General features: G+C 43.2%; 1 protein-coding gene across 1 annotated transcript in view; it reads left to right on the top strand.

The window, feature by feature from the left end:
- Positions 1-1,426, top strand: part of SLC2A1 (solute carrier family 2 member 1) — a 28,102-nt gene extending 26,676 nt beyond the window's left edge. Inside the window, exon 10 of the mRNA XM_079776192.1 lies at positions 337-1,426. Coding sequence (XP_079632318.1) covers positions 337-537 — 201 coding nt within the window. The 3' untranslated portion in view covers positions 538-1,426. The remainder of the gene's footprint in view (positions 1-336) is intronic.
- Positions 1,427-19,783: the final 18,357 nt, after the last annotated feature.

The following is a 19,783-nucleotide window of genomic DNA, read 5'->3' as shown; positions in this document are numbered from 1 at the left end:
CATTCCTCACCTGCCAAGTGCTCTCCCAGCTGTTCCCATTGGAATGAGACTCAGAAGCCCAGGTTACACAGCTAAGAACCCTGACTTCAGCCCCAGGGTTCTTTCCTTGGCTTTGAATTGTCTCCATTCTGCTCTGCAATGGGAACCTGTTCCCTGGAGCCTGTTTCATGCCCGCTGTAGGCAGGCAGACTCTCATTTAATCACCCCAGCACTCCTGGGTTGTAGGTGGGTGTTCCCTTTCTCAGATCAGAGGCCTAAGAGTAAAGTGGCTTATTAAAGGTCCTACAGCTAGAATGTAGAGTCAGGACTCCAACCAAGTGTGTCTGTGTCTTTCAGCAACTGTGTGGTCCCTACGTCTTCATCATCTTCACGGTGCTCCTGATTCTGTTCTTCATCTTCACCTACTTCAAAGTTCCTGAGACCAAAGGCAAGACCTTCGATGAGATCGCTTCTGGTTTCCGGCAGGGGGGAGCCAGCCAAAGCGACAAGACACCTGAGGAGCTGTTCCACCCCCTGGGAGCTGATTCCCAGGTGTGAGGAACCCCACACCACCAGCCCAGCCTGTTCCCAGCAGCCCCAAGGATCTCTCAGAGCACACGCAGCTGGACACGACTTCCACTTTGACAGATCTCAGCAGAGCTGGGCCTGGGGCTCCTTTCTTCCGCCAGCAATGATGTCCAGAAGAATATTCAGGACTTTTAATGCCTCCAGGGTTTTAACAGAAGCAAGACTGTTGCTCAGATCTATTCAGACAAGCAACAGATTTTATAATTTTTTTTATTACTGATTTTATTATTATTTTTGTATCAGCCAGAGTCTCCTGTACCCACACTTCAGGCTCCACCCTGAATGGCTCAGTACCTGAGGGTGGGGACCAAGTCCTGCCTAGACACACTTGCCTTCTTCACCAAGCTAATTTGTAGGGCTGGACCTATGACCAAGGACACACTAATCGAACTATGAACTACAAGGCTCCTACCCCTAGAGGTGGCCATGGCCACTCGCTTGGGTGGCCCTGAATCTCCCCACCCTAGGGGTCAGGCTCCATTAGGATTCGCCCATTCCCATCTCTTCCTACCCAACCACTCATTAATTTTTCCTTGCCTGAGACCAGTTGGGAGCACTGGAGTGGAGGGAGGAGAGGGGAAGGGCCAGACTGGGCTGCCAGATTCTAGTCTCCTTTGCACTGAAGGCCAGACGATCACCATGAGAGGAGGGCCGTGGGAGACAGAACTCACTACTCAAGAACACGTGGATGCTCCTGCCCTGCTGTGTATAGATAGAAATATTTATATATTTTTTTTGGTTGTCAATATTAAATGCAGACACTAAGTTATAGTATATCTGGACAAACCAACTTGTAAATACACCACCATACTTCCTCTGTAACTTACCTAAACAGATATAAATGGCTGGTTTTTAGAGACACGGTTTTGAAATACTTGTGGGTTACGGGTAAGGAGGTTTGGGTGGGAGTGGCAGAGAAACAAGCAGTTGCAACTGCTACACTTGGTTTAGACTTTTTGACTCTTTGAAGCACCTGTGATCAACACCCGTCTATGTTCAAGAAGCTGATCTGTTACCCAGAGAAAATTTAAATATCTTGGCATTCGCGGCATCCCCGTTTTCCTTCACATATGCTAGTTGGTATGCAAAACACATGATAGCAGTGTGCGAATCTTGATGTTTGGGCCTTGATATGCGTTATCTTAAATGTGAGGTAGGTACTATATCAACATTTGACAGGCTCAAAGAGGTTATATGCCTGAAGTCTCAGGGAAAATATGCTAAACACCCTGCTTTTAACAATTAAACTGCACAACCCCTACCTCCTCATACACACACCCCCCACCCCAACACACACACAAAGTGAATCATGTTCACTGCATGGCCAGTTAGCTGTTAAGCTGCCTTCTTCCATCAATTTCACTTGGAAATGCCCCCTCTGGTTCCAGTTTATATCCGTTCTAAAGACTTGATCCTCCTCTTCCCCCCCCCCCCCCCCCCCCGCCAATTTCCAGAGCATTTCTTCTGTTTCTTTCCTATGGCACTATCCCCTTCCACCCTATCACAAATCCTAATTTTTTCCACTAGTTTCAAGTTAATGGGAAGTCTCTGGTTCATCTGGATCTACAGATGCAGGGCTTGGCACGCAGAACGCATTCAAGTAATTGATGGAATAAAGCACTAAGGATATTTGTCCCTAGAGGCTCAGCTGACAAAATCTGGGAAGAATTTCCTGTTGAAGCCTTCATAACGGCACACAGGCAAAACTATATAATCTTGGCAAGAAGAGGGGTTATGAGGAAGGGTGAAGAAGGGAAAGCAGGTACGGAGTAATTGGGAGTGCCTATGAGGTGTGTATTAGGTAAAGATAACCTGAGCAATCAGGACAAGGAAGCCCTATCACTTGCCCCGCCTCCCCTCCCCCCCCCCCCCCCACCCACTGAAAGGAGATGTCTCTGTCACCTTCACTGGGTGGCCCCAGAGGACAATGCAGAGGTGCTATCTATAATAATAAAAGCATAATATGCTAATTAGACTGGACATCCTTTCAGATGACTTTCTGAATGAAGCCTGGGCTTCCAGGAAAGCCCGGGTCCCTGGTGCCAGAGGGAATCCGGTGCCACCAGCCAGGGGAAGGAAGGCCTACTCTTGCACGATTTTCGTGCATGGGGCCTCTAGTTGAGTCATGAAATCCTAGGGCTGCACTCTGGCAGCGGTTAGCAAAGGATGGAAAAACACGTGGGGTGGGAGGGGCGCGCTAGAGGCAGGAGCTTAAGGATGCAAAGCAGATGGTGATCAGGGCCGGAGGCTCCTGGGCGCCCACGCGCCCCGCCCGAGGCCCAGAAGCTGGGCAGAGCCCGGCCGCACCCCAGCCCCGCCCACCCCCAGGTTCCCTCCCTCCCTCCCTGGGTTTGCAGCAACGCGCGGAGAGCTGGTCATTTCCCCCGACGGAAGTGCGCGCAGGCGCCGGGAGCCTGGCGACCCACCGCGCCCACAAGGCTCCGGAGGCGCGGCTTCCGGCCCTGGACACCTTTCCCAGGAACCGCAGGCTCCCGCGGGCTTGGGTTCGGGGCCTACCGACCCCTCGTCCTCCCCAGACCTAACAGCTGTGGTCCAGGCCCCACTCAGAGGTCGCACACCCACCCCATTAGCCTCCTCTCGTCGCCCGCAGCGGGGGCGGACCCCAGGCCCCACCAATCACAGCCTGGCTGCTCCGGGCGCCCGGGGCCTCCGGGATGCTGTGCGCCGGTCTCCTGGGAGTTGCATTTGCTCCAGGAGCGAACGACGGTTGCTATTTTAGCGCCGGCATCCTGGGGAAAGTAGCTCACTGGGATGCCTGTCGCGCATGAGTTGATGCCTACGGTTTCTGACAAAGGGGTAAATGGGTCACGGAGCAGACCCCTTTCTTTTCCAGTGCTTAGTTAAGCTCACGGGCAGTTCTGTGAGATCCTTTTTCTGCTATTCTGGGCTCAAAACTCTTCTCTCCCTGGAAGCCTTATGGATCGTTTTCCCCGATGGACCCCGTAGCATCCTGTACTTCTCCCATCAAAGCCCTCTCCACACTGTCCTTCCACCAGACTGGGGAGGCAACTGCGAAATCATTCCTTTGTCCCCAGTTCCCACCACAGACTCTGGTCAGGACTGATGCATGAACTAGAATTTGCACTCCATGAAGTTCCACAATCTGAGTTTTTCCTGTGCGGTTTTAGGCAGGAAATCCAATTGAGACTGTGTACCAGGGAAAGAATATTAATTCTCCTCCATCATAACAACACTTTTAATGAGCCCTTTCTCATCCTATTATTATAATTTCTTAAGCCTCCTAGAAATCTTACCCCTTCCATCCATTGCAATTGCTGGCCCTAGTGTGGACGGACCTCTTATCATCTCTTCCAAAATCACTGAAGCACCTCCTCACTCTTCTCCTGTCTCTTCTCCCTCATTCTCCATGCTGCAGTCTTGATGATGTTTCTACAATGCAAATGTAGTCATGCCTCTCCTTCTTAAAATGTTCCCTGGATCCCCAGTTCCCTTCGGATAATGTCCAGATTCCTTAACCTGGAAATTCAAGGCCATTCATGATCCATTTCTAGCTCAGATGCAGCCTCATCTCTCACCACTACCACCCACCCCACCCCACCCATGCCCCAGCCATTGGTCACTCTGTCCTCTGACCTCCATAGACCAGTATTCCTTCCCTTATGGGCCTTGGGGGTTCCCTCCACACAGATTGTCCTTCCACCTACTCATATTGCCCACCAGATGATCATGTCCAATCATGGTCCCAGGAATTGGCTGGGGAAGCTGCTACTTGGAGCTCAGGCTCATCGGTTTCTTGGGACACTGCTGCCTACTAGTGGCTGTTGTGTGAACAACTAAGTCAGGGCTGGTTTTAACCTCAACCTCTCAGGGATTCAGAGAACAGGTTGCTTTGGAGATCACCCTTCTTTTACAAGAAATCCATTTGGTAACCCTGCACCCCACAATGACTTTCTGAAGTCAGTGTCTGACCATATTACTCTACCGCTTAATGCTCCCCAGTGTCTCATGGTGAAACCCAAATTCCTTAATCTAGCAGACAAGATCTTTCACATTCTGATCTTTGGAGACCTTAGCTCCTAATACATTCCTTCAACACCCCAAGATCCAGCCATGCTGATTACTCAGTGTTCCCTGGATGGTTCCTAATCATCTAATTCTAAAACTTTTTGTTCAAGCTCTTCTTTCTCCTGGTCTGCCTTTGGTCTCTCAAAAAGACCAAATTAACTGTCAAGTTCTCTATGAAACATTTGTTCATTCCTTCAACTGTTACTTACCAGAACATACATTCTTTGCCAAGCTTTCTCCTAAGCTCTGTGGTATCTTGGAAAGAACATGGTTTCCAGAGTCAGATAGAGCTGATTTCAGATTCCTACTCTGCCACTTAGTTGAATAACCTTGGGTAAGTCACTTCACCTTTCTGATCTTCAATTTCCTCAGCTGTGTTGTGATATTAAGATGAAATAAGATAATGTATTTGTAGTGCAGGTATTAATTGGAGTTACCCTATATTCTCCCTTCCCCCTTTCAGAAAGTCTAGTCCTCATACCCAAGATTTCGGTGAATTCCAGGGATCTCTTTCAAAAGAAAAAGTTTATTAATTCAACAATACATATATCTTTGACATCTTTCCCGATGAGCTTGTTTAGGTTAAATGAGTATAAAGCTCCAACTTGCTCATCTAGAAAATGGGGATCTTATCTATTGTGCCTGCTTATGTAATAAACTGGTTTATTATACAATTCAGATGAAATAACTAGTAGATGTCTCCATATCTGTTATTCCTTATTTATACACTTATATTTTGCATAAAATAAGTACAGGCTGTATTCCATGAAAGGGATCTATTCAAACCTGTCTTTGAGTCATTGCATCTTGTCTTCTCTTTGCCCTACTATATGTAAATAAAAGCAGATAAAAGTTACTGTATATTTGTTGCAAAATTACACACCAGCTATCTTTGCTGAGAGAGATGTCTAAAGGCTTTAATCCTACAGGAGGCACTAGCAGATGGAAGTCCAAGTTTCAGTGTCATTTCAGAAACATCTAAGGCCCAGGGCTGGAAAGTTCTGTGATTGCCCAACTCATCCCTTGTTATCTTTCCTAGAGTCATATTTTTAAAGTTCTTTTAGAGCTTTTCCCCCAAAATAACAAAGTAAAACTATACCAAAAATCATGTATGCCCTCTTCTAAAATTTAGTTGGATTTCCAAAATAGAAATACAGTAGGTCCTCGGGTTACATCGGTGATCCGTTTCACTGCAAGTCAGAACCCACATACATGAGCACCTACGTCACTCACATGGAGCACATACACAGCAGTAATGAAGTGAAACAGTTAAAAATAAATTAAAAGAAAGATAACAATTCCTGACCTTTACTTGTGGTAAATAATAAAAAACATAAAGCACATATGTACATACGTTGAAATGACGGAACTTTTTTTTATATATAAATAAATGGGAGATGGGACGTAACCACGAAATGACATACGTCAAGTCCGACGTAACCCGAGGACTGCCTGTAGGTGAATTTCCAAAAGGAAATCTATTTGCATTGCTACCTACCAGGCTCTTCTTTTCTCTTTAACTTAGGTCTTGTTTTGTATGTTTTGCTCTTCCTCCTCTCTTGCCTTGTCTCTGGCTAATATAATAGTTACTTGTCTCATGTAATCTACCAGGCAGAAGGCAAAGAGGGGTCTTCCATTTCCTTCCTTATATATACTAGAGGCCTGATGCACGAATTTCATGTAAGGGGCTTGGCCCTCCCAGCCGAGGCAGCTTGCCTCAGTCCTCGCAGCCCCTGCTTCATCCGGAAGATCGTCAGGAAGGACATCCGGAAGGTCGTTCAGCTGTCTGGTCTAATTAGCATATTACACCTTTATTATTATAGAATATATTTTAAATTGATTTCAGAGAGGAAGGGAAAGGGAGACAGATAGAAACATCAATGATGAGAGAGAATCATTGATCGGCTGCCTCCTGCATGCCCCCTCCTGCATGTGCCCTGACCAGGAATTGAACCATGACCTCCTGGTTCATAGGTCGACACTCAACCACTGAGCCACGCCTGCCAGGCTTTTTTTCTTTTCCTTTTCTTTTTTTAATATAAGGGTCTTCCCTTTGCAAGTTCATCTGGCTCTGATAGCTGGCATCTCCTAAACCACCTGGTGCAGGTTTCCCAGCACAAGCTGCTTTCTGCCGTGGAGCTCTGGTCTTTTCAGTGCTGGGGATACAGCAGTAAACGAAGATTCGCCTTCATGGAGCTTACATTCTGGTGGGGAAAACCCAACAAGCCATCACCAGATGTCTAATAAAGTATCAGATAGTGATTTGTGTTATGAGGAAAAAAGGGGAAACTGAAGAATAGAGGATGATGGTTTGTGGGGGCAGGTTTGGGTGGGTGGGTCAGTTCTAGATAAGATCATTTGAAGGCCTTCCTAAGAAAGTGATCGTTGAACACAGATTTGAATGAAGTAAGGGAACACAAAGAAAGGCAAGACAAATATCTTTGCTCTCAAAATGGGAAGAACAAAGGCTACACAATTAAGTTATAGCGTATTGTGATGTGTGGCAGAGTAGAGGAGTATATGTCAGCAGTAAATGGGAATGATATAGCGAGGTACTCGCAAGAACTTCAAGTGGGAGAGGCACATTTTCCCACTGTAGTAGACAGTTGCCTGTGATCCAATCAAGCTTCTCAAGGAGGACAGCTCCTTCCCTACTCTCAGCCCATATGTTTGTGGTGGAGTTGACTTCACCTTGAACTCTAGGGGTCATCCTGGGACCCCAGGCAGGGGCAGTTAAAACATTACATTCCTCCAGTTACAGTGGTTGGTTACAGAATACGCCCATGAGGTGATCAGAGTCAATGAGATGCAATGCTCTCGTGAGAACGGTTGGGAGAGAGGCAGCCACATGTTTTAGCTGTACTTGAGCCCAGAGAGATAGCTGCGGTCATCTTGCCCCACAAGGGAAAAGACAGTCTGTCTGAGTGGAACCAATAAGGACAGATGGACAGAGAGAAGCAGGGTTTGAGTCTAGCACCCTGCCTGCAGCCAGACTTTCCCATTACATGCGCCAATAAAGTATCTTTCCTTGAGCTGAGATGGACTGCTTAGCTATAAAATCAACTTATTATACATATTGGCTTCCGTTGAGTAAGTCACTTCAAAGCATTTTATTTGATCTGAAGTCTTGACTTTTCAGGGGGTTGGTCCAGCAGGAGGCCACATGCACACTGGCTAAGAGCACAGGCTTCAGAGCCAGGCACAGGAGTTGATTGCTAGTTTCTTAACCTCTCTGAGCTTCAGTTTCTTCATCTGTTAGATGCAGGTAACAATAGTGACCATGTGATTTTTTTTTTTTTTAATCTGGGAGCAGTTTTGTGAGCACAAAAGACTATTTACACTCTAACTAGTTTGGCTCAGTGGATAGAGCGTCTGCCTGCAGACTGAAGGGTCCCTGGTTTGATTCTGGTCAAGGGCATATGCCTGTGTGGCGAGCTTGATCCCCAGTAGGGGATGTGAAGGAGGCAGCCGATCAATGATTCTCTCTCATCATTGATGTTTCTATCTCTCTCTCCCTCTCCCTCCCTGAAACCAATACAAATATATATATATATATATATATATATATATATATATATATATATATATATATATATATTTAAAGACTATTTACAGCATTTTGGACTTTAAATTAATATTAAATTTTTCATCTACACACTCAAAACCTTGGTTTTATTTAAGTCGTATAAGTTCAATTTCAAGTATACTATTCTATTTCTAAATTGCTTATATTTATATAAAAATAATAATTAGGTTTAAGGGGATATTTTATTGAAGTTAGTAATACTTCAGGTAGTAATTCAGGTAGAACAATCTAAACTCTTTTAAACAATTAATTCTAATCTCTGTTAAACAATTAATCCCACTTTTAAACTTATAAAATATAATTTTATTAAGCATTTTAAACTGAAGTTGTAAATTTCATATATTCTCTTTTTATTTTACATCCTTCATATGCCTGATCGATCAACTTTCATCCCTAATGAGCAAATCCTTTCCAGGTACTTAACAAAAATTTGTTATATATATATAAAACATACCAATCTAGCAGATCTACTTGTCAAATATGCCAATACTATTTACAAACTTAAATTTTCTTACACCTCATAAGTCTAACCTATCAAATGAGGCTAATCTACCAACTTCTTCCATATGTCATGTTATTTCAAAAGTACACTTTAAGTACCACACACACACTTATTTCAAACCCATAAGTATTAATAGGATAGGTTTGATTTCCTTATCATCTCTGTATTTGATTCTAAGCCTTTCTAGGTTTGAAAAACCACTTAACTCGCTGAGAAAGAAGTTCTAGCATCTCCAGGGAGTTCAGATTACTGGGTCAATTCACAACCATGATAGAGTTACCATCCAGGGCGGCCACGTTGAGGTGACTGGCTCAACAATTCATAGTTACCTGCTCAGGAAGGCTGAGGTTGACATCTGTAAAAAGTTGAGGCTATTGGGTTGACAATTTATCAGCCAATAAGGTCATTATCAGTCAGAGATTTGACACTGGGGAGCAGCACCTGAGCTTTGCAGGCTTCCAGGTGAGTCTACCTGAGCCACGGGTGGATACAGTGAGCCCTTGTTATAGTCACCATAACAACAGGGGACTTCTAGTCCATATCCTTCTCCTGGGTTCAAATTACACCCTTCTGCAATTCCTCTGGTCAGCATTTCAGCCTCACCCAGGGTGCAAGAAAGGAAACTTCTCTCACAGAATTTGAGTGGATGCTTAAGCTCTTTTATGATATTTTTAAACTACTGAGGGGGCTGTTCATCCTTCTTCCGAGATTCTGATGTAATCGGTCTGGGTGCAGCCTAGGCATCAGGATTTTTCAAAGCTCTCCAAGTAATTCTAATATGCAGCCAAGGCTGAGAACCACTGTGAGGCCTTCTCTAGCTTTAAAGACATATTAATTTTCTTCCTTTTGGTCTGTTCTTTTTTGGACCAAGTTAAGAAATATTTTCCTATCTTGCAGTCACAAAGATAATCTTTCATCTTGTGTTTTCTAATACTTTTCTATTTGTATTGTGGTTTTAATACTCTAGGAATAGACTGTTCTTTTGTAAGATGGGGATCCCATTTTATTTTCTTCCAAATAGGTAACCAATTTCCCAAACATCATTTATTTCAGAAAGTCTGTGTCTTTTTCTTTTTAATTTTTTACGTTGAAATAATTTTAGATTCATGGGTAGTTTGGGGAATGTTTTGGCCATGATTTCTTCAATAAGTTCTCTTTCCTTTTCTCAGTTTTTTGTTCTTCTGGAACTTCCATAATGCATATATAGGCATACTTTGCTTTATTGTGTTTGCTTCATTGCCTTCACAGATGTTGCTTTTTTTTAACAAATTAAAGGCAAGACACTCCACCAGCAAAAAATATTATGACTCACTTTATTGCAATATTCACATTATTGTTGTGGTCTGGAACCAAACCCACAATATCTCCAAGGTATGCCTGTGTTGGTCTGTTTTATGGTATTCTATAAGTACTTTAGGCTTTCTTCACTCTTCTTAATTCTTTTTTTGTTTGTTTGTTTCTTTGACTCAATAACATAAAATAATCTGTCTTAGAGTTTTCGATGATTTCTTCTCTTTGATCAAATGTTCTGTTGAACCTCTAATGAATTTTTCATTTCAGTGATTGTATTCTTCAGCGCCATGATTTCTGTTTGGTTCTTTCCCTATAGCTTCTCTTTGTTAACATTCTCATTTTGTTCAGACATCATTTTTCTGAATTTTTAATACACTGGCTTGAGGCAGGGGAAGACCTTTAATAATCAGCTGGCTGGAGATTCTGGGGACCTCGAAAAACTTTGGTTAGATGTGACTTCTCCCAGCTTGTGAGGCTATTTTCCCAATTAGGTTGCCGCTTTCTTTTTCATGGCTCTTGCTCCCTCTGGTGTCTGTTTGTGGTACTGCACATTGTGGACACAACAAATCTCTACAAACTCAAGAGGATTGAAATCATAACAAGAACCTTCTCAGATCATAATGAAATGAAATCATAAATCAAATACAGTAAAAACACTCAAAAACATTGAAACACATGGAGGTGAACTAGCATGTTATTAAACAATGAATGGGTTACAATGAGATCAAGAAATAAAAAACTTCCTGTAATTAGAGTCAATCATTCCCGACAGTATAGTCATGTTTTCAGAGCCATTATTAATGTTCATGTACAGGGTGTTTGTTTGTTTGTTTATTTGTTTGTAGGAACATAACTTTTCATTTCTTTTGGGAGTGGAACTGCTAAGTCTTATAGTATATTTAAATTTATAGGAAACTGCCTATTTTCCAAAGTGTCTGTACCACAGCAAAGGGAATATAGTCAATAATCCTCCTATATAATAAAGAGCTAATATGCAAATGATCATCATGCCCTCACGCCATCACGCCGTAACAGCTCAGACACTCAACTTGAGAGAGAGAGGAATGAGGACCAGCCAGGCTGCGGCCCAGGAGAGGGACAAGCCACCCGTCCTGCGGTCCCGGGCACCAGGGACATACATAACTATGTATGGTGTGGGATGGGTGCTAAACTTATTAGGGTGATCACTTAGTAAGGTATATAAATGTCTAATCACTATGTTGTACACCTGAAACTAATATAATATTGTAGGTCAACTGTATTTAGAAAATAAATTAATTTTTAAAAGAAAAATTAAAAAGAGAAATAAAAAACTTCATGAAAATGAACACACAACAACCCAAAATCTCTGAAACACAGCAAAAGCAATCCTGAGAGGGACATTTATAGCATTACAGGCCTACTTAAAAAAAAACAAGAAAAATTAATAAGCTATTTAACTCTACAATTTAAAGGATTAGAAAGAAAACAACAACAGCCCAGAATAACTAGAAGAATGAAATAATAAAGATTAGAGCAGAAATAAATGACATAAGAGACTAAAAACACACACACACACACACACACAAAAAAAAAAAAACAATACAAAAGATCAATGAAACCAAGAGCTGTTTCTTGGAAAGATAAACAAGGTTGATGAACCTTTAGCCAGACTCATCAAGAAACAAAGAGAGAGGTAGTTGGGTACCATTCTAATCCCCTTTTGGTACCAACATTAACTGTGCCTTCAACACTGCCAATGATACCGTTGTAATTTAACCTAATTATTAATAACAGGAAAGGAGCAAAGGGATGGCCAGATATAGGCATGTCATTTAGGCAGCTTCACCAGGAAACTACAACTTTACACTCCTCAGGGGTCCAACAAAGGGAAGGTGGACACATGCCCAGTAAAGTTGGGAGGACTAGCAAAGGTGCTTTCTATTTATCACACCTGGGGACAGAGATGGTTGGCCAGAATGGGTGTGGCCACTGCAAGTGCATGGAAATTTGAGATATTTAATCCCCTGAATAAAGGAATTCACCCTCTTGTTGCTCTTATGCTTTTGGGACCCTTAGAACTATTGTTACTTGGGGTGTGCTCTCCTGCATTTGCCTACATGGCCCACAGCCATGTGGATACCCACACACACACACATACACAATGGACTAATGGACTGCAACCCAGGCCCAATATGAAAAGGAAACTCTTGAGACTGGCTTTGCTTCTAGCTGTACTGAAACTCCAGCTACATTTGTTCTATGACTGGACTAAGAGAAATGACACCTTGGAAACCCAGGGATGGAATTCCACACAAATAAAAATCACTCATTCTCCCATGCAAGTCTCAGAAAATTCACTGGGGAAAAGGACCCCCCACTTTGTCCAATATCACCTGCATCTTAACTTATTTTCTAAATCAGCTTTGCTCACTCTTGCAATAAGTTCATATTCCCTTGTTCTTCCTATTCATTCTCATCCTAATCCCCTTTTGCTCTCATGATTGACTTGCTACTTTATAAAGAAAACTAGAGGCCTGGTGCACAGATTCGTGCACATTGAAAGTAAATTAATTAGAAGGTGACCAGCAGGGTGGAACTGGGTGAGACATGCCAGACACACCCTGGAGCCAACCTCCCATGGTCCCTCCAGCTGACTGCACCTGGGGCAGTGCTGGGGCTTGAAGGTTGTCTGCGGAATGAGCGGGATCCCTCTGGCAAGTGGGGTCCCTTGGCCTGGCTAGCAGGGATCGGGCCAAAACCAGTAGTCCGACATCCCCCGAGGGGTCCCAGGGTGCAAGAGGGCACTCTGCAAAGTTGCTGTCACTCAGCAGCTCCTGCACTGAGCGTCTGCCCCTGGTGGTCAGTGCGTGTCATAGCTACTGGCCAGTCGGCTGGTCAGCCGGTTACTTAGGTTTTTATATATATAGATTGGAAGCCTTGAAAAGAAGGCTTCAGCATCTTTCCAAAACAAGATCTACACATCTGCTTGCACCAGCACCATCCTCTCCTTTCTCTCTGTTTCAGTGCAGGGGAGAAGTTTCCCTTCTTTGATAAGTCAATCTCCCTTCTTTCACTTGCATTTTTAACTTCTCCAGATATTTTTATCTGTTAAATATGCTCAAGATTTCTCAAATAAGAAAGTATCTTGAACCCACATCCAAATTTCCCAGATAAAATACAGAACTCACAGTTAAATTTGAATTTTAGAACAACAAAAAATTATTTTATAGAATAGGCATGAATATATGCACAAATAATTTTTTGTTTAGGGTATGCCCACAATATTTCATTAGACATACTAAAAATCTTTCACAGTGTAACTGAAATTCAATGTAACTGGGTCTCCTATATTGTTATTTGCTAAATCTAGCAAATCTTTTTGCATCCAGCCACCATTTTATCTAAATCTTTACTTAAATCTTCAGTGCCAAGTTCTTCAAAAGAGGTGTTTAAATGCAATACTTTTATTTCCTCCCTTACTAGGTATTTCTTCACCCTACTCCAACCTGGTTAAAAAAAAAAAAAAAGTATGTTGTGCTCAGTGGCATCAGAGTATTGTGGCTCTCCATCAGTCCCAAATCAGGTAAGATAGAAACTAATCTCTCAAGCCGCCTTCTGAAAAGCCAGAACGTTGGGTATATGTTCCATCCACTCTTCTCCTCCCATCCCTGAACTCCTGTCACCAACCCAAGAACAACCTGAGCTGAGCGGTGCTGGCTTGTGCGTTTGTGGAGTTCTCATAAAGGCATTTTGGCCCATATATTGGTGTTAAGTCGGTGTCTCTGTTGGACAGTGAAGGCTGGGATTATTCTGCCATCTTGTTGAGATCACTGCCTCATCTCTTTCTCATAATGTGATAATTCGTTTTATCTAAAACAGCATTAATTACTGAACACATCCCAATTTGGGGTATGTTAAAAATGAGGGGAAAGGAGAAACCAAGATGGCGGCATAAGGTATACACCTGTATGTGCTGCCTCTCACAACCACACCAAAACTACAACTAAAAGACAAAACGTCTATCACCCAGAACCACGGGAAAGCTGGCTGAGTATAAGTTCTACAACGAGAAGGAAAGAGAAAAGAGCATTGAGACTGGGTAGGACTTGCATAAGCGCGGAAAAGCAGAGATATGGAGGCGCGTGAATCGGGCTGGCGACTGGGTGCGCTGTTTTTTTCAATCTGAAGGGAGACACAAGCTCCCAACTGCTCTGAACTCCAGTTTCCAGCGAGACTCTGGGGACCCAGACTCCTACGGGGAGAAGCTGGACTGTCTGCCATCGGGTCGGAAAGTGAGGGTGGCTTTCTTACAGACGTGCGCGCAGGAATCATTGTTTACTGCGCTGGGGCGCGGGACGCAGGGACGCAGAAACGCGGGGACGCGGAAACGCGGGGACGCAGAAATGCAGGGATGCAGAGACAGCTGACTGGCAGCCATCGCTGTTTGCCACGCCCTAGTGATTCCCTGAGACCCCGCCCCGCCCAGTTTACAAACCCACTCAAATTGTGTGCAGCAGCTTTTGCATATGAATGGCCTGGCTTATCTATCGCAGCTTAATCTAACAAACTGCAGCTCTGGTCAGACAGCTCCAAAACTTCCAAACCCCAAGCAAAGAGGAGAAATCTGCATATCTCGCTGTAGCTACTGCTGGGTGGCCTCAGACAGAAGCTGACCTGCACCTCATTGGAGATCCAGGAGCCCGTATATCTAGTGGTCAGTGTGAGACAACACCAGATTTCAACTCCTCACATCCATAAGTTACACATTCAAGAGGCAGACTCAGTGAGCACCAAAGCCCCACTGAAACAAGTCCTGCCCCATAAGGGTGTCTCCAGCACAGCAGTTCTTCCATTATAGACACAGCAGGTCCTCACAGCCAATTGGCCTGGAGGTCAATTCCTCCCAGTGTATCAACAGCAATCAAGGCTTAACTACAACAAGACTGTGCACTCAGCCCACAAAGGGGTGCACCAAGAGTGTCCGCCTCAGGTGATTGAGGAGGCTGAACCACTGGGCCCTATAGGTCACCTACCACAGAAAACCACTCCATCAACACAGGGAAGCAGCCAAAATGCGGAGACAAAGAAACATGTCACGAATGAAAGAAATGGAGGAAAGCAAACTACTGGACATAGAGTTCAAAACCACAGTTATAAGGTTACTCAAGAATCTTCTAGAAACCTCTGAGGAACTTAGTGAGACCTTTAAGGATCTTAATGAGAATGCCAAAAAAATGGAAAAGGACCAGTCAGAAATTAAGCATACACTGTCTGAAATAAAGAATATACAGAAATTCAACAGTAGACCAAAGGACCCCAAGAATCAAACCAAAGATTTGAAATATGAGGAAACAAAAACACCCAACCAGAAAAACAAAAAGAAAAAAAGAGTCCAAAAATATGAAGATAGTGTAAAGAGCCTCTGGGACAACTTTAAGCGTACCAATGTCCGAATTATGGGGGTGCCAGAAGAAGAGAGAGAGCAAAATATTGAAAACCTATTAGAAGAAATAATGACAGAAAACTTTCCCTACCTGGTGAAAGAAATAGACTTACAAGTCCAGGAAGCGCAGAGAACCCCAAACAAGAGGAATCCAAAGAGGACCACACCAAGACACATCATAATTAAAATGCCAAGGGCAAAAGACAAAGACAGAATCTTGAAAGCAGCAAGAGAAAAAACAGTTACCGACAAGGGAGTACCCATACGACTGTCAGCTGATTTCTCAACAGAAACTATGCAGGCCAGAAGGGAGTGGCAAGAAATATTCAAAGTGATGAATAGCAAGAACCTACAACCAAGACTACCCTACCCAGCAAAGCTATCATTTTGAATTGAAGGTCAGATAAAGAGCTTCACAGACAAGAAAAAGCTAAAGGAGTTCATCACCACCAAACCAGGATTATATGAAATGCTGAAGGGTATTCTTTAAGAAGAGGAAGAAGAAGAAAAAGGTAAAGATAAAAATTATGAACAACAAAGTGACAACAAATACATACCTATCAACAAGTGAATCTAAAAATCAAGTAAATAAAAAAATCTGATGAACAGAATAAACTGGTGAATATAATAGAATCAGGGGCATAGAAAGGGAGTGGACTGACAATTCTCGGGGGGAAGAGGGTGTGAGGGGTGCGGGAAGAGATTGGACAAAAATCTTACACCTATGGATGAAGACAGTAGCGGGGTGTAAGGGCATGTGGTGGGGGGGGGGAATCAGGTGGAGAGGAGCTATGGGGGGAAAAAAGGGGGAACATCTGTAATAATCTGAACAATAAAGTTTTTTTAAAAAACGAGGGGAAATAACCAATGGTAACAGTAAGACACCATATACAGTAAAATGCACCAGTCTTATTATGAGAGAAACCAACCTCTAAGTATTAGGGTGAACGGTTAGGGTGCTGTAAAAAAGGAGACCCAAGAAAGCAGTGGCTTGGAGTACAGAAAGAAGTGTATTTCTCTCTCACTGACAGCTGTGAGGTAAGAGTCCAGGTGAGTAGGGTAAGGTAGTCACATGCTAGATTCAAGAACCCAGTTCCTTTAATCCTGTTGCTCTGCATCCACTAGGGTGCAATATCTGACAAACTTAAAATGATTCACTGTTTATCTGAAATTCACATTTAACTGGGTCTCCTGCGTCTTATCTGGCCAGTCTACAGTAGAACATTGTATAGTCTACAACCAGCAAAGCTGGGTTCCTGCAGATTACAGCTGGTGAAAGGTGGAAAGAAAATGAGGTGAAAGTATACCTGCTCTCCTGAGGTCTAAGTCCAGAAGTGTCACATACAATTCTGCTCATTTTCCACTGGCAAGAAATTAAATCACATGATTATGCCTAACTGCAAAGGAGACTAGGAAATGTTGGTTAGTTAAATGCCCCGCGCAAAAAAACAAACAAACAAAAAAAAAAAAAATGGGTGAGAGGATTACCAGCAGTCTTCACCATAAGAACCCTCTGGATTGATTTTCTATGTCCTTTATTTCTTCTTTTCACATCTGTGTGTTTTTGCTTACATTTTAGGGGCTTTTCTTGATTTTTCTCTTCCAAGTGGTCTCTTGAATATCTTATTTTAGCTACCATGTTTAATTTCCAAAAGCTATTTCTTATTTTCCAATTATTTCTTTCCACTAGCAACCTTTCTTGCTTTATGGAGGTAGTATCTTTTCAGATCTTTCTGAGGATATAATTAGAATTTTTAAAGATTCCACTGTGCCATTATTTTCTGTTTTCTAGAGTCACTTATTCTGTTTATCTTCTCTCTCTCCTTTCTTCCCTCCCTCCCTTCTTCCCTCCCTGTCTCATGCTTCTAGCTATCTTCATAATTCTGGTGCTCCTGGTTGCCTGTTTATGAAATAACAAACTTGATTAATTCTAGTAATTGAGTTGGTTTTCTCTTTTGCTGTATGTTTCCTCTGTTGCTGTATCTGTTTCCCTGATACAGTCACCATCTTGAATAGGAAGATGAGTATAGTTTTATGGCAGGCTTGACTATAGGGTGGATGATTGTTGGGGGAGGGTTTGTAAATGTCAGAATGACAAAAGTTTTATTCTGGTATGCTGACACCACACAAAAACCCACTAGATTTTTCCTAGAGATTTATTGGATTTCTACAGAACGACCCTTCTGGGTTCTTGCTACATGTGCATGTGTGCACACGTGCACATGTGTGTGTTGTTTGTCTGGAACTAAGTGCCAGTCACCCTCCATTCTGGAGATAAGAGGGGGTGACTGGTACAAGCTTCTGCATACAGACCTACAAACTCTCTAGTTTTTAGGTCCACTTTTTACCTGTCCTCAGTACTTGCTAATTATAAAGTCAGAGCCTCTCTGGAATTTTGCCAGAAAGACTGGCTCTCACTTCCATTGCCCACTTCTGGGCTATGGCTTCCTTCAGTCTGTTAAGCCATCGTTGTATGTCATCTACTTCAAGAAATTTGTGGATGTCTTTGCACTTGCCACCCTTCTTCCCTGCCATTCTGTTGTTTTAGGGGGGTTATTATGAGAAAGGGGAGAAAATCACTTGAGTTTAGACTACTGTCTTAAACCTTTAATGTTTACATGCTTTGCAAATCTCTGAAGATATTTATTTTTGCAACTGCTTTATGGGGGTGGAACAAGCTGGTAAATGGTGAGGCCTCTTCTACTGAGCTCCTTAATGTGTTTGTGTATGCAAATTGGAATCAGGGGCTGAGGAAAGCCAAAAGACTTTCCATAATAGAGTATAACAACTTGGAGTTTCCAGGGAATCTGGGAAAAGGAGGCTAAGAGCAGCAATGGGAGGAAAGAGGCGAGGACGCTAGTGACATGCCATGATGGAAACCCCTCCCCAAGATTCCCAATGTCTCCAAGGGATTCTAAATACCTAGAATGGCAGAATTTCTCAGAGAAGTCCATGAAGGTGCTTAACTCTGGGACAGGGCTAATGGGGACAAAACAGTGAAGGCTTGTACAGACCATAGGAACCTTTGGCAAGAGGAGACCATAAAGCATAAATCACAGGAACCTGCAGAAATCGTATGGAGAGTTTGAACTTTCCCATTCTGTGAAATTGGCGAGGCTCCGGGCCAATCCTACAGAGCTCTCGTGGGTTAGGAGAGCCCCCTCTAGCCCCTGCTAACTTGACGCCCTTTAGTTCATCATCCTCACCAACCTGAGTGTTCTTCCTAAGGGTGATGTGATCAAAGACATCCTCCTGACTTAAATTATTGTCCACAATCCAAAATTCTTTATCCTGTCATCCAACACCCTTCATGATCAGGCCTCCAGTTACCTTATCAGCTTCATCTCATCCTCACAGGACACTCTCAACTACATCAGACGTTCCCTAAAACAATAAGCCTTCTCTTCCTCTTCTTTACCTGATAAATACCTATGCATTTTTTTATTAAGGAAGTTTGCCTTATGCCTGACCCACTCATGAACTTTTGAACTTTTACTTGTTTAAATTTATTTTTTTATATTTTATTGATTTTTTTATAGAGAGGAAGGGAGAGTTAGAAACATCGATGAGAGAGAAACATCGATCAGCTGCCTCCTGCATACCTCCTACTGGGGATGTGCCTGCAACCAAGGTCCATGCCCTTGACCGGGACCCTTGAGTCCGCAGGCCGACACTCTATCCACTGAGCCAAACCGGTTAAGGCACCTATGCATTCTTTAAGACAAATCCAATCATCATCTCAGCCTTCTCATCCCCTCCAAAGAGTTAGCCATCCCCACCTATGATCGCCAACACCTTGTTCAGAAGGAAGGTTCTCTTCCTCTGGGTCCCTTGAAAGAAGGACTATTATTAACTTCAGGGTCCCAATATCCAACACAGGCCAAGTTCAGGCCCTCCTCTGGGAACAACTGTAACACAGCTGTCATCCTACATTGGACTATGGGTTTGTGTGCCAACCTCCAGCACTCAGAGAACACAGGGACCATGTCTTTATGGTCAGTATTCCTAGCAGCTAGGAGAGGAGGGAAGGAGAGAAGGAAGGGAAGGAGGGAAAAGGGGGAGGGAAAGGGGAGAAGGGGGAGGAGAAAAGAGAATGAAGAAGAAAATAAAGTTAACAAAAAAGGAAGCCAGAGAGTGAATAAATTATCTAGTCAAGACTCAAAAGTCTCTGGACAACATAGAAACCCCAGCCCATGAACTTGGTCAAAAAAGGGCAAATGAGATTGGTCAGCAAATTATGTCCCATGATCAAAGCAGATGCCTTGTACATTGGTCCTGGGTCTTACTAGCAGCAAAGACTCCCAAAAAGTCACAGTATGTGTCACTAAGGTTGGAAGGATAATGATACCAAGCTCCCCAGACT

Source organism: Cnephaeus nilssonii, assembly GCF_951640355.1.
Source record: "Cnephaeus nilssonii genome assembly, chromosome: 7".
Taxonomy (NCBI): domain Eukaryota; kingdom Metazoa; phylum Chordata; class Mammalia; order Chiroptera; family Vespertilionidae; genus Cnephaeus; species Cnephaeus nilssonii.
This window is presented reverse-complemented; position numbering and strand designations above follow the sequence as displayed.